Genomic DNA, 12,235 nt, shown 5'->3' with positions numbered 1-12,235 from the left:
CGAGTAGCTGGGACTACAGGCATGCACCACCACGCCAGGCTAATTTTTTGTATTTTTAGTAGAGACGGGGGTTTCACCATGCTGGCCAGGCTGGTCTCAAACTCCTGACCTTGTGATCCACCTGCTTCAGCCTCCCAAACCTTTAAACTTTAAACCTGCCTTGCAACTATCTTGTTGACATCTGTCACCATTGTCAGGTTCATTTCCATTATATGTTGCATTCTGCCTTAAAACCATGATAGCTACTATTTGTTTATTTACTTTATTTATTTGGATGCTCTGCCTCCTTCCAGAGATGATTGAAGGTAACTCATAGTCATCACTCTATGTCTGCATTCAGACACAGAGGAGCAGACAGGTTAGATAATAGATATTTTCTGTTCTATAATATTTTGTTTGGTCACCAAACAGTGCTGCCCATGTTATCAAACTGATCACCGACTCCCTGACTTTAGGTTCAAATGTTTGAACATTTTTCTCTATTTGGAATCTTTCTCACCTCTTTAAAAAGGAAACTGAGCTCCTTGTGGGCAAGGATCCTGGCTTCCTGGACACTGCCAAATGTGACTTCGTTTTGAAGCCTAAAAGATGAGTCTTCCCCTGTTCTTTCTGCTGAGACAAGGCTTTGCAGAAGAAATTCTTTGGCAACTCAGCCCTTTCTGTAACCAGTTAATAAGTTACATTTTCTAGAAATGTTCTAACTTTTTGAGGGAGTTACTGCATGTCTTAGCTTTCTTCTTTATCATGTTTCCAAAAGTTGCCTGGTCATATGAATTGAGCAGAGGACCAATTCCTAACCTTCTCCAGGAGATAATTCTGGGAATCTGTATTTTAACAAGCCCCTTGACATTCATATGATCAGGCAAGTTTGGTATATACTGTTTTGGATGAGTAGTGACTCTTACCCTTCTGTTTCACTGACGTAAGGATTAAAAAACCAAACTGAGCAATCTAGAGTCTCTTGTGATTTGTATCAAGCTCATTTTCTCATATTCAGAATAGTAGCAGCCATTCTCCTAAATTAAACACTACCTGAGGACATGGATTATGTCCTATTTATTTTTGTGTCCTTAGCACCTTGTACCATCTCTGGCACATGGTAAATTCTCGTGACTGAACCCTAGTACAGCATTGTGAAGGACTTAACTTTGCAGAAGATTTCATTTTCTGTTACCTAAATAATTTTTCCTTGTGTGTCTTTCATCAGAATGGTTCACGCTGTACTATAGTTATTACTACTCCGTTTCTTCTAAAATTCCAGCAAGGGTTGATACTAAAAAGTAAAAAAAGGCTGATAGCCAGGCGCGGTGGCTCACGCCTGTAATCTCAGCACTTTGGGAGGCTGAGGTGGGCAGATCACTTGAGGTTGGGAGTTCAAGACCAGCCTGACCAACATGGAGAAACCCCCTCTCTACTAAAAATCAAAAATTAGCCAAGCATGGTGGCGCATGCCTGTAATCCCAGCTACTCGGGAGGCTGAGGCAAGAGAATTGCTTGAACCCGGGAAGTGGAGGTTGCAGTGAACTGAGATCACACCACTGCACTCCAGCCTGGACGACAGAGCGAGAATCTGTCTCAAAAAAAAAAAAAAAAAGGCTGATAAATAGTTGTTGGATTCCTTGTAAAGAATCGTTTATCTACAATGGACAGACTATCTAGGCTTGTCCTGTATTTTTTTTTTTTTTTCCTTCAAACAGAGTCTTGCTCTGTTGCCCAGGCTGGAGTGCAGTGACACGATCTCAGCTCACTGCAACCTCTGCCTCCTGGGTTCAAGTGATTCTCCTGCCTCAGCCTCCTGAGTAGCTGGGATTACAGGCGCCTGCCACCACGCCCAGCTAATTTTTGTATTTTTAGTAGAGACGGGGTTTCACTGTATTGGCCAGGTTGGTCTCAAACTCCTGACCTCGTGATCCGCCCACCTCGGCCTCCCAAAGTGCTGGGATTACAAGCGTGAGCACCTGGCCGTCCTGTGTTTTCTCCATGCTGGAAAAATCAGTTTGACACTCAGGAAACAAGTCTCAAGAACATATAGATCTCTTAACCATTTAGGATCCCTGGGTGCCTCAGTTGTGAAGTTGTGTTTTTGGAAAAGGCCTTTTGGGAGTATGGAAAAACAGGAAATCACAAAACCTACAGAAATGAACTTGCTAGTTTAGCTACTATTCTAATGCTGGTCTGTGGTGTTTGAGGTTACTCATTTATGATTAAGCAACCTAAAATAAATGGAATCTGGCTAAAGCTTTTTTTTAAAAAAAACTCTTAAGTTTATTATTTCATCTCATTTATTTATTTATTTTTAAGTAGAGATGGGGTTTCACCATGTTGGCCAGGCTGGTCTCAAACTCCTGGTCTCAAGTGATCCACCTACCTCGGCCTCCCAAGGTGCTGGGATTACAGGTGTGAGCCACCACGCCTGCCCTGGTTAAAATTTCTTTGCAAAGAATTATTTAAAATGTTCAGTTAGCCGGGCACGATGGTGCATGCCTGTAGTCCCAGCTATTCTGGAGGCTAAGGTGGAAGGATCACTTGAGCCCAGGAGTTTGAGTCTAGTCTGGGCAACATACTGATACCTTTTCATTTAAAAAAAATTTTAGTAGTAATAAGAATGTTCAGTCAATATCAATAGAATTAGGAAGAATTTCTATTTCCTTCATTCATTAATTCAACAGATACTTATTGAGCAAACATCTATGCATTGTCAGGTGCTGTTGCACAGGTCAAACTGGCTTCTTAAGAATGAAATCCTAAGTGTGAGGAAGAAATTGCATTGTATGTGTGGTCTGACTGCAGAAAACCTAAAATAAGTAAACTGGTGCCATGATGAAAAGTCAAGGAGTAAGTTGGCTTTTCCATGTTAGTAAGACAAGTGAAAAGGCATGTTTCAGTCACAATGTAATATTTCCTAAAATTCTGAAGCTATGGGGAGAAAGGTTTGGGAGGAATTTCATAGGGAAAAGAAAATGGGGGGAGGGGGAATGTAAACAGACAATACTTAGTACGTTTTACAAAATTAAAGTCACTTTGTAGGTATGTAAAAAGTTTTAAAAGTTGGTTTATTAATGAGAGTAGTGTATTACATTTCTTTTCAAGCAGTAGTTTAAATATTAACCAGTTTACTTTTTTTAAAGTCAATTTACTTTTCCAGCCTGGGCAACATGGTGAAACCTCGTATCTACAAAAAATAGAAAAATTAGCTGGGCATTGGTGGCTCACGCCTGTAGTCCCAGCTACACGGGAGGCTGAGGCTGGTGAATCGCTTGAGCCCAGGAAGCATAGGTTGCAGTGAGCCGAGATTGTGCCACTGCACTCCAGCTTGGGGACAGAGTGAGACCCTGTCTCAAAAAAAAAAAAAAGTAAATTTACTTTTAAATGCTTTTTTCTTTTTTTTGGCAAATTGAGACAAAAGCTGCTGAACTTTCCCAAATCTACACTCTTAGTATTATCAGTTTGTGAAAAGCAAGCAGAAAGAGAATAAACATGAGTATGATATTAAAACAAATTTGTTATAATGTCTGTATTTAGGGTCTTCTGGAGGAATAAACAGAATTTAAAAAAAAAAAGAAAAACAAAAGCAAAAAACATTTATTTTTAGTAAATGAACCAGGGGTAGAGGTGGAGGACAAACTAAATTCATTGAACTAAATCACGTGGAACTTTTCCTAACCAGTTTCATTTTCTAAGCTCTGAGAGTTACCACTTTCTACTTCTGATGGTTCATTATTTTTGTAAGCTTCTGAAAATCAAAAGCTTACCCAGATTGAGATAAGTTTCTGCCCCGCTCATGTTTTTATTTTCATGATTTGTCATTATTTCCAAATCTCAACCATTTTATTTCATGAGGTGATGAAGAGTTCTAAAAGCAGGTAAGAAGAACAGTAAAGAAAAATACATTTGCTTTTCTAAGAGTATAGATCTAAAGTCTCTTATCTGTAATTCAGAAATTGAAATTGTAGAAAGACCAAAATTTAAGACTATCAAGTTTTCATAACTCATTTGCCAGTAAAACCTGACCTGAACTGGAGAGAGGCTACTTTATAATCTTTTTAAAATATCACTTAGCGTGATTGGTCATATTAATATGTTTGACTATGAGTTGCTGCCTTTTACCTTGCTAGGTGTCACTATGTGGTATATGCCCCATATACTTTTTTTTTTGAAACGGAGTCTCGCTCTGTCTCCCAGGCTAGAGTGCAGTGGCGCAATCTGGGCTCACTGCAAGCTCCGCCTCCTGGGTTCACGGCATTCTCCTGCCTCAGCATCTCCAAGTAGCTGGGACTACAGGCGCCCACCACCACGCCCGGCTAATTTTTTTGTATTTTTAGTAGAGACGGGGTTTCACCGTGGTCTCGATCTCCTGACCTCGTGATCCGCCCGCCTTGGCCTCCCAAAGTGCTGGGATTACAAGCGTGAGCCACCGCGCCCGGCGGCCCCATATACTTAAGACCAGATAATTCAAAGTTCCAAAATATACATGGTGCCCGGGATTTCAGATGAGAGACCACAGATCCACATTGAGCTTGTTTTTACCCGTCTGTGGCCTAACGTTATGAAAGCAAGGGGGAAATTCCTTCTCTCATCTCTACAAGTATGCATGGGATGCTACCACCAGTGTCCATTCTGTTTGTCTTTTAAAGCCTAGACAGGACAGGGACATATGTATCAGCCTCTAGACTAAGCTTGTCCAACCTGCAGCCCAACACAAATTTGTAAACTTTCTTAAAACATTATGAAATTTTTTTTGCGATTTTTTTTAGCTCATCAGCTATGGTTAGTGTTAGTGTATTTTATATGTGGCCCAGGACAATTCTTCTTCCAGTGTGGCTCGGGGAAGCCAAAAGATAGGATGTACCTGCTCTAGAAAGATGGTTCTCAATGTGTGGTCCCCACCCTAACAGCAGCAGCAGCAACAGCAGCATCCCCTGGGAAGTTGTTAGAAATGCACATTCTTGAGCCCCATCCCAGATCTATTGAATCAGAACCTCTGGGCCTGGGGCCTGGCCAGCTTTGTTTTATAAAACCTTCAGGGCATTCGGATACACTCTCAAGTTTGAAAACCACTGCTCTAGATCGGGGTCTGCCAACTACAGCCACAGGCCAAAGCCAGTCAGTCACCTGCTTTTGTATGCCCCAGGAGCCATGAGTGGGTTTTGCATTTTTTTTTCTTTTTTCCTTTTTTCTGTTTTTTTTTTCTTTGAGATGGAGTTTCGCTCTTGTTGCCCAGGCTGGAGTGCGATGACGCAATCTCGGCTCCCTGCAACCTCTGCCTCCTGGGTTCAAGCGATTCTCCTGCCTCAGCCTCCTGAGTAGCTGGGATTACAGGCATGCGCCACCACGCCCGGCTAATTTTTTGTATTTTTAGTAGAAACAGGGTTTCTCCATGTTGGGCAGGCTGGTTTCTAACTCCCGACCTCAGGTGATTCACCCTCCTCGGCCTTCCAAAGTGCTGGGATTACAGGCGTGAGCCACTGCGCCCGGTCTTTTTTCTTTTTTCTTTTCTTTTTTTTTTTTTTGAGATGGAGTCTCACTCTGTCGCCAGGCTGGAGTGCAGTGGCGCGATCTCAGCTCACTGCAACCTCCGCCTCCCGGGTTCAGATGATTCTTCTGCCTCGGCCTCCCGAGTAGCTGGGACTACAAGCGTGCCCCACCACACCTGCCCAGCTAATTTTTAACGGGGTTTCACCATGTTGGCCAGGATGGTCTCGATCTCTTGACCTCGTGATCTGCCCGCCTAGGCCTCCCAAAGTGCTGGGATTACTGGCATGAGCCACCGCGCCTGGCCTACATTTTTTAAATGGCTGAAAAAAAAAAAAGACAATTTCGTGACACATGAAAATAATATAAAATTTAAACTTCAGTGTCCATAAAGTTTTATTGGAACATGGCCACATCCGTTCATTTATGTATTGTCTTTGGCAGCTTTTATGCAGCATCAGTGGAATTGAGTAGTTGCAGCAGACACCAAATGGCCCAGAAAGCTGAAAATATTTACCATCTGGTTCTTTGCAGAAAAAATTTGCTGCTCTAGGTTGATAGTCAACAAACACGAGGAGTAATCACAGAATAATCAGAGACTGAGACCTTCCTTTATCTGAAAATGTCAGTGTCTCCCTAGAAAAATCTACAGAACTCTTATATTTCTATGTACAGGTGTCGTTATAATCATCACATCATTACATAGCTCTGCATAGTTTTACGTCAAAATAACCTTTGTATTATTTTGGAGGAGTAAGAGTCAAGGAGTTGCCGGACACTTTAAATTTTGTCATTATAAAAAATATTTCATAGTCCAAAATTTTTTAGTTCTTTGGGGGAGCGAAACTCATTAAAATTTTTTTTTTTCTGATTTTCTTCTGAGCTTTAACATTTCTGTGTTCCAGGACACATTACCTTTCATGCAAGATTGAACTGTGTCCTGGTTAGAGTGTGTTGCGTTTTATTTTGTGCAAGATTGGAACCATCTAGATTACTCCTTAAATGGTTGTTATAATGTCCCAGGTAGCCCATGGTTAACTTTGTATATCTACCTATTCAGTCATCTCTCTGTGTTTACTTAATTTATGGGAAAGACATGAAGGGAGAGGTATTTGATGAACTGTTCATGTTTTTCATGATCTTTTCTGGAAGCTGAAAATTTTCTCACTGGACAGCATTAAATTTTGCTCTTAAAAACTTCAGCAACTTAAGAGTATTCATTCAGCTGTCTGTAGTATTTATGTATGCAGTTTTGATGATATTTTTCTTGATCATTTAACAGTGAATATCTGTGGGCAATAAGTCTTGTACAGTGCATTGACATTTAATCATAAATATGTATTAACTATTTTATTTTTGTATGTGTGTGTCTTAATAAATTATGTTTCTTAGGCAACTTGTTCCAGCGATGGCATGTTCCTCTAGAACTCCAGATGACAAGACAAATGGCTAGCTCTGGTGCATCAGGGGGCAAAATCGATAATTCTGTGTTAGTCCTTATTGTGGGCTTATCAACAGTAGGAGCTGGTGCCTATGTAAGTAGAAAAGCAGCGTGTATAAAGAAGCTGCCAAACAGCTCCCATTAATAGACTCGATAGTACTCTGCTTTAAAACTTTTGCAACTAATTCCCCTTTCTCCTTTTGGAAAAATTTTCAAAAAGCTTTCTCTTAAGTGCCTGCTGCCTAATATCTTATGGGAACCAATTCTGGAATGACTGAAATTTAATCTCGTGTTGATTGATTTCTGCTCTTTTCACTTGTCTTTTTCTTCTTTACTTGAAAGCCACTGTGTTTTCCTAGATTCGAGTAACCCACAAAATTGTACCTGTTTTCTTGGATGTCACACACTAACCTGTGAATAAAGTCAAAATCCATTGCAGCTCCTTAGCACAATATTTGATTTTGACCTATTTGTCAGACATTTTATTTCCCTAGCTTGAGGTTCACATTAAAAAACAACAGCCTTCAATCAAAAATATGAAGTGTTCCTAAAAGGAAAGCTATCCCCGAATCTCACCCAAAGACTAAATTACAGAAGCATGGCTAGTATCACTGATTTTAGAATGGAGTTTGTTTGAGGTGAGAAATATGGTGTTTAATTGCTATGTAGTATTAGCACCATTATATCTCCTTAAATGAACTCCGATCAGCTTAGCAGGTCACAGAGGAATTATTTTGTGGGTGTTTTTTTTTTCCTAACTTGGCAGGGTTTACTGTGACTAAGCTGATCAGTCTAAAGTTGGATCCTGTAAGGTTGAGTGAACCAACTTAGATAACACCTAGTAACACCCTTGATTGAAGGAAGCTGTTTGTTTTACTTATTAAGCCATTACAAGTTTAGGGGTTTTTTCCTACATTGGTAAGACAATGAATTTATCTTTGTTCCTTGGTTGCTAGTTTAAAGAAAGGGACGTGAAAATTATTTGAAGCTACCTATATCCTCATCCCCTGATGTGACTCCCAAACGGACAAGAAAAGTAGATAAGTTCTTGCCTATTGTGAGTCAAATCAGAGTAAGAAATAGGCGAGAGCTGTCTGATAATGTGGTTTGATGAAATACACATTCTGCAATCCTGGAGCAGCATTTTTTTTCTTTTTCCTTTTTTAGCACAGGGTAACCAAAACTGCTTCCCTGCCTTTGTATGGAATGTTTCTTCATTAATACTTAGTGCTCTATTTCCTTTTGTTTCTCTCTTGGCCTTATCTTTACCTACAGTTGTGCAGTCTCATCACCTAGGATCCCCTTCTAGATCACTAGCATCTACAGGTGCTTCTGGGAAAGATGGCAGCAACCTAGTGTACTTCTTAATTGTAGGAGCAACAGTCACTGGGGCAGGAGTTTATTATGTAAGATGCTTACACTAAAACATATTTTGGGGTAGGGTGGGTGAGACCATGGCACTAATGAAAACTCGATATATTAGAATATAGTAAAATATTCACAGCATGTGCTTTCTCTAGGTGTTTATTAAAGGGACATTGTCAGTCACTAGAGAGTCCTCAAATCTCACTCTTCAAACTGTTGAAGTCCTACCAGATATAGCTAAAGCCACAAGTCTAACGATGATCACAAATCCTCATCATTAACTCTTTCTTTGAAACTTTTGCCAGTTTTATAATGATTTTGTATGATACCAAATTATATTGTGCTTTAGTGCTGCATATCTAACAAGACAGTCTCAGAGTAAATGTTAAATAAGCAAATAAAGGTAATGTGAACACCATCCGTTTTTGAATCATTTTAGGTAAAATGTAATTTTTGTGTTTTGTGGGAAACAACCAGACTTTGACTGTGAAAAGGCATTTTATTGAATGCTTCTGAGGAGATCCAGAAAGCCATAGAAATTGCAGTATTCTCCCCATCCACCTTTCCACTCACAGCGTCTATTTCAAAGTAAATTCATTTGGCAGTGTCCCTTTGTAATCTCTAATTTGGTCAAACTAGTGGCTGAAGCGGTACAAGCTAACACATTCATGTAGATTGCTTTCTTTAATGCCTCTCATTCGTAATTCAGATACTACCCTCTGAGCCTTACTTTTTCCATTTCATATCTCTCAACTTTTCCCATCAGTTCCACCCCATTCATTCAAAAATAGATTTAAAGCCTTTGTGTTCAGTATGTTGGTAACAATTTAAGCCTGATAAATTCCTGGTCTGTGTTGCTGTACCAGAGTTGGATGGCCTCCACAGAGTTGACCATGCAAATTTTCTTGATGCCAAGCTACAAGACAGGGCTGGTCACTGTTCCTTTCTCCTGCCTTAGAAATATCTAAGAAGCACAAGTTCCTCTCAAGTTATTCATTTAAATGCCTCATTGTACTCTGTGTTTATCCAACACTGGTAATAATAAGGCTACTGTATTATAAAGTGGTTCCAGGTTAAATGATAAGCTTTTGTCTACCTACAACTGTTATTGAACTGTTATGTACAGTTTTGTTTTAGGTTCTAAATTATTGAAAACTTGATCTGAGGTGGTTTAGTTTTTTGGTCCGAAATTGGTATTAGTCTCAAGAGAACTATGAACTTAAAATCAGTGTTCAGATTTGATGAGATATAGCTGCAAGTTGTTGAACGTTTGTATTAGCTTCTTGGGCTGCCATATCAAAACACCATGGACTGAGTGGCTTATACAACAGAGGTTTATTTTCTCATAGTTCTGAAGGCTAGAAAGGCCAAGATCAAGGTCACACAGGGTTCAGTTTCTGGTGAGGGCTCTCTTCTTAGCTTTCAGACAGCCACCCTCTTGCTGTGTCCTCACATGGTTTTGGGGGGTGGGGGACGGAGAGGGAGAAAGAGTGAGCAAGGGAACTCCGGTGTCTTCCCCTTCCTATATGAGCTCTAGCCCTATCTGATTAGGGCCCCACCCTTCAGACTTCATTCAACCATTTATCACCTCTCCAACACCCCATTGCCAAATACTATCACATAGGGGGTTAATGCTTCAATGTAGGAATAGGAAACATTCAGTCCGTAACAGTGAACAGTGTTTCTTCGTAACTTTTTTCTCTCATTTGAAGAAATATTCCTAACTTAAGTATAACTATTACTTTGGCAATTCCTGTATTGGGAGCTCTTTACCTCCCTCCACTTTACTCTCCAAAAAGAAGGGAGTAAACTGCTGACTTTCTTTTTTTCTCTGCCTCCGGTTCATCCATTCTCTGCCTCACCCCGAGGATACGGGCCACGCCACCACCCCGGCTAATTTTTTTTTTTTTCGGGGTTTCACCGTGTTAGCCAGGATGGTCTCGATCTCCTGACCTCAGGTGATCCACCCGCCTCGGCCTTCCAAAGTGCTGGGATTACAGGCGTGAGCTACCATGCCCAGCCTAAACTGCCGACTTTTAAAAATTTTTACCATGATCTGCAGTGAGAAATACATTTCTTTTACAACCTATTTTGTGACTACAAATACATAAAACAGAAACAAAGCTTCAAAAACTACTCTTACTAGGTGTCATACACTCACTCTAGCTTCTGTTCTCTTCTATTTGTATTTGCATCTAATGCTGGTTGCAGCCTACTAAATTGACTTCACAGCCCACTAATGGCATGCAACCACAGTTTGAAAAACACTGATTTCAACATTGCTTCTGCTGCTTGGATTGTAAATATGAACTTCTGATTTGCATTGATGTGAGAGTTTTTCCTCTTTTTGCTGGTAACTTTCACTAGGACCTGAGGCAGATCCCCAAATCTCAGTCCTCTATTTTTTGTTGGTGGGCAGAGCCAAAGTGGCCTTTAGAATATTTAATGAAATTTAGTATTTGGGCCCTTTGCTATTGTTAAACTATAGGATTGCATTGCCTCACTCAGAAAATGACCTGTTTCCTTTCAAATCCCATTAAGTTGAATAAATGCCACCATATTCATCTGTTTAGAAAAGTTGTCTTCGCTAATATTTTTCATAAATTTGTAGTTTTTCTTAACCTGACATGTATTCATGTCATTAATTGGAAATCTGTGCAAACTAGGAGTACAGAAACCTTTGGGGGAAAGGTAAAGAAATAAATACATTTATATATATATATCAGACAGATCGACCTCATTCTTGCCCTTTCCCCACTAAACCTCTAGATATTTCTTGGTCTGCTCTTCCCTTCATGTGTGAGCCAGTAGCAAGTGTGAGCTGGGCTTAGGCTATTTTGGGATATTCCTCTCAATGAACATGGCCCGTGTTTATTTCTCTTTTCATTCATGTTGACCAGAGTAAGCCATCTTTTTAGGTAAAACTTTTCTCTTGTTTTCTTTTTTGGAGAAGTTTTCCCCTCTGGGTTTTTTGTTGTTGTTGTTGTGTTTTTGTTTTTGAGACAGAGTCTCGCTCTGTCGCCCAGGCTGGAGTGCAGTGGTGCGATCTCGGCTCACTGCAGCCGCCACCTCAGGGGTTCAGGTGGTTCTCATGTCTCAGCCTCCCTAGTAGCTGGAATTACAGGCGCGCCCCACCACACCCAGCTACTTTTTGTATTTTTAATAGAGACGGGTTTGCTGTGTTGGCCAGGCTAGTCTCGAACTCCTGGCCTCAAGTGATCCCCCCAACTTGGCCTCCCAAAGTGGTGGAATTATAGGCATCAGCCACTGTACCTGGCTAAAGTCCCTTTCTTAAAAGAAATGTTTTTAAGGTATGAGTAAATACTGGACTTGTGTATAGTGTGTGATACCAAGGTAAAAACTCTTCCTGAAATTAATGTTAATTAAATCCATTTATTTGATAAATTTAGTAGTAAATCCAAGGAGTAACTATTGTCTTTTCACATACAGTACTTAACTTTCTACTTCATTTGTCACAATGTTAAATGCTTCCAGGTTAAACCCAGCTCTCAGGGTCCAGGTTCCTCAATTGCAGCACATTGCCTGATGGGCTGTTCTGGAAGGAAGTCATAGAAGTATTCTTAGAATATGTTTTATGGGGCCGGGTGTGGTGGATCACAAGGTCAGGAGTTCAAGACCAGCCTGGCCAACATAGTGAAACCCCACCTCTACTAAAAATACAAAAATTAGCCGGGCATGGTGGCGTGTGCCTGTAGTCCCAGCTACTCAGGAGGCTGAGGCAGCAGAATCGCTTGAACCCGGGAGGCAGAGGTTGTGGTAAGCCGAGATCACGCCACTGCACTCCAGCCTGGGCAACAGAGTGAGACTACATCTCAAAAAAATAAAATAAAATAAAATAAAATAAAGAATATGTTTTATGGTAGTTCCTCTGATTGTCTTTACTTTCTCCTACAATTAATTAATCTGAGATTTCATTTGACATGTGGTCACCTAAAT

General features: G+C 40.4%; 1 protein-coding gene across 2 annotated transcripts in view; it reads left to right on the top strand.

Annotated features, from left to right (window-relative positions):
• AIFM1 (apoptosis inducing factor mitochondria associated 1) overlaps positions 1-12,235 on the top strand; it is a 36,597-nt gene that overhangs the window by 2,991 nt on the left and 21,371 nt on the right. Inside the window, exon 2 of one of the 2 annotated variants that reach the window (XM_032757605.2) lies at positions 8,189-8,319. In XM_032757605.2, coding sequence (XP_032613496.1) covers positions 8,189-8,319 — 131 coding nt within the window. Of the gene's footprint in view, positions 1-6,864; positions 7,008-8,188; positions 8,320-12,235 lie in introns of both variants that reach the window. The other variant, XM_032757604.2, reaches the window with a different exon arrangement.

This window comes from Hylobates moloch, unplaced genomic scaffold, assembly GCF_009828535.3.
Source record: "Hylobates moloch isolate HMO894 unplaced genomic scaffold, HMol_V3 SCAFFOLD_7, whole genome shotgun sequence".
Lineage (NCBI taxonomy): Eukaryota > Metazoa > Chordata > Mammalia > Primates > Hylobatidae > Hylobates > Hylobates moloch.
The sequence above is the reverse complement of the archived record's forward strand: the minus strand, read 5'-3'. Positions and strand labels throughout refer to the sequence as shown.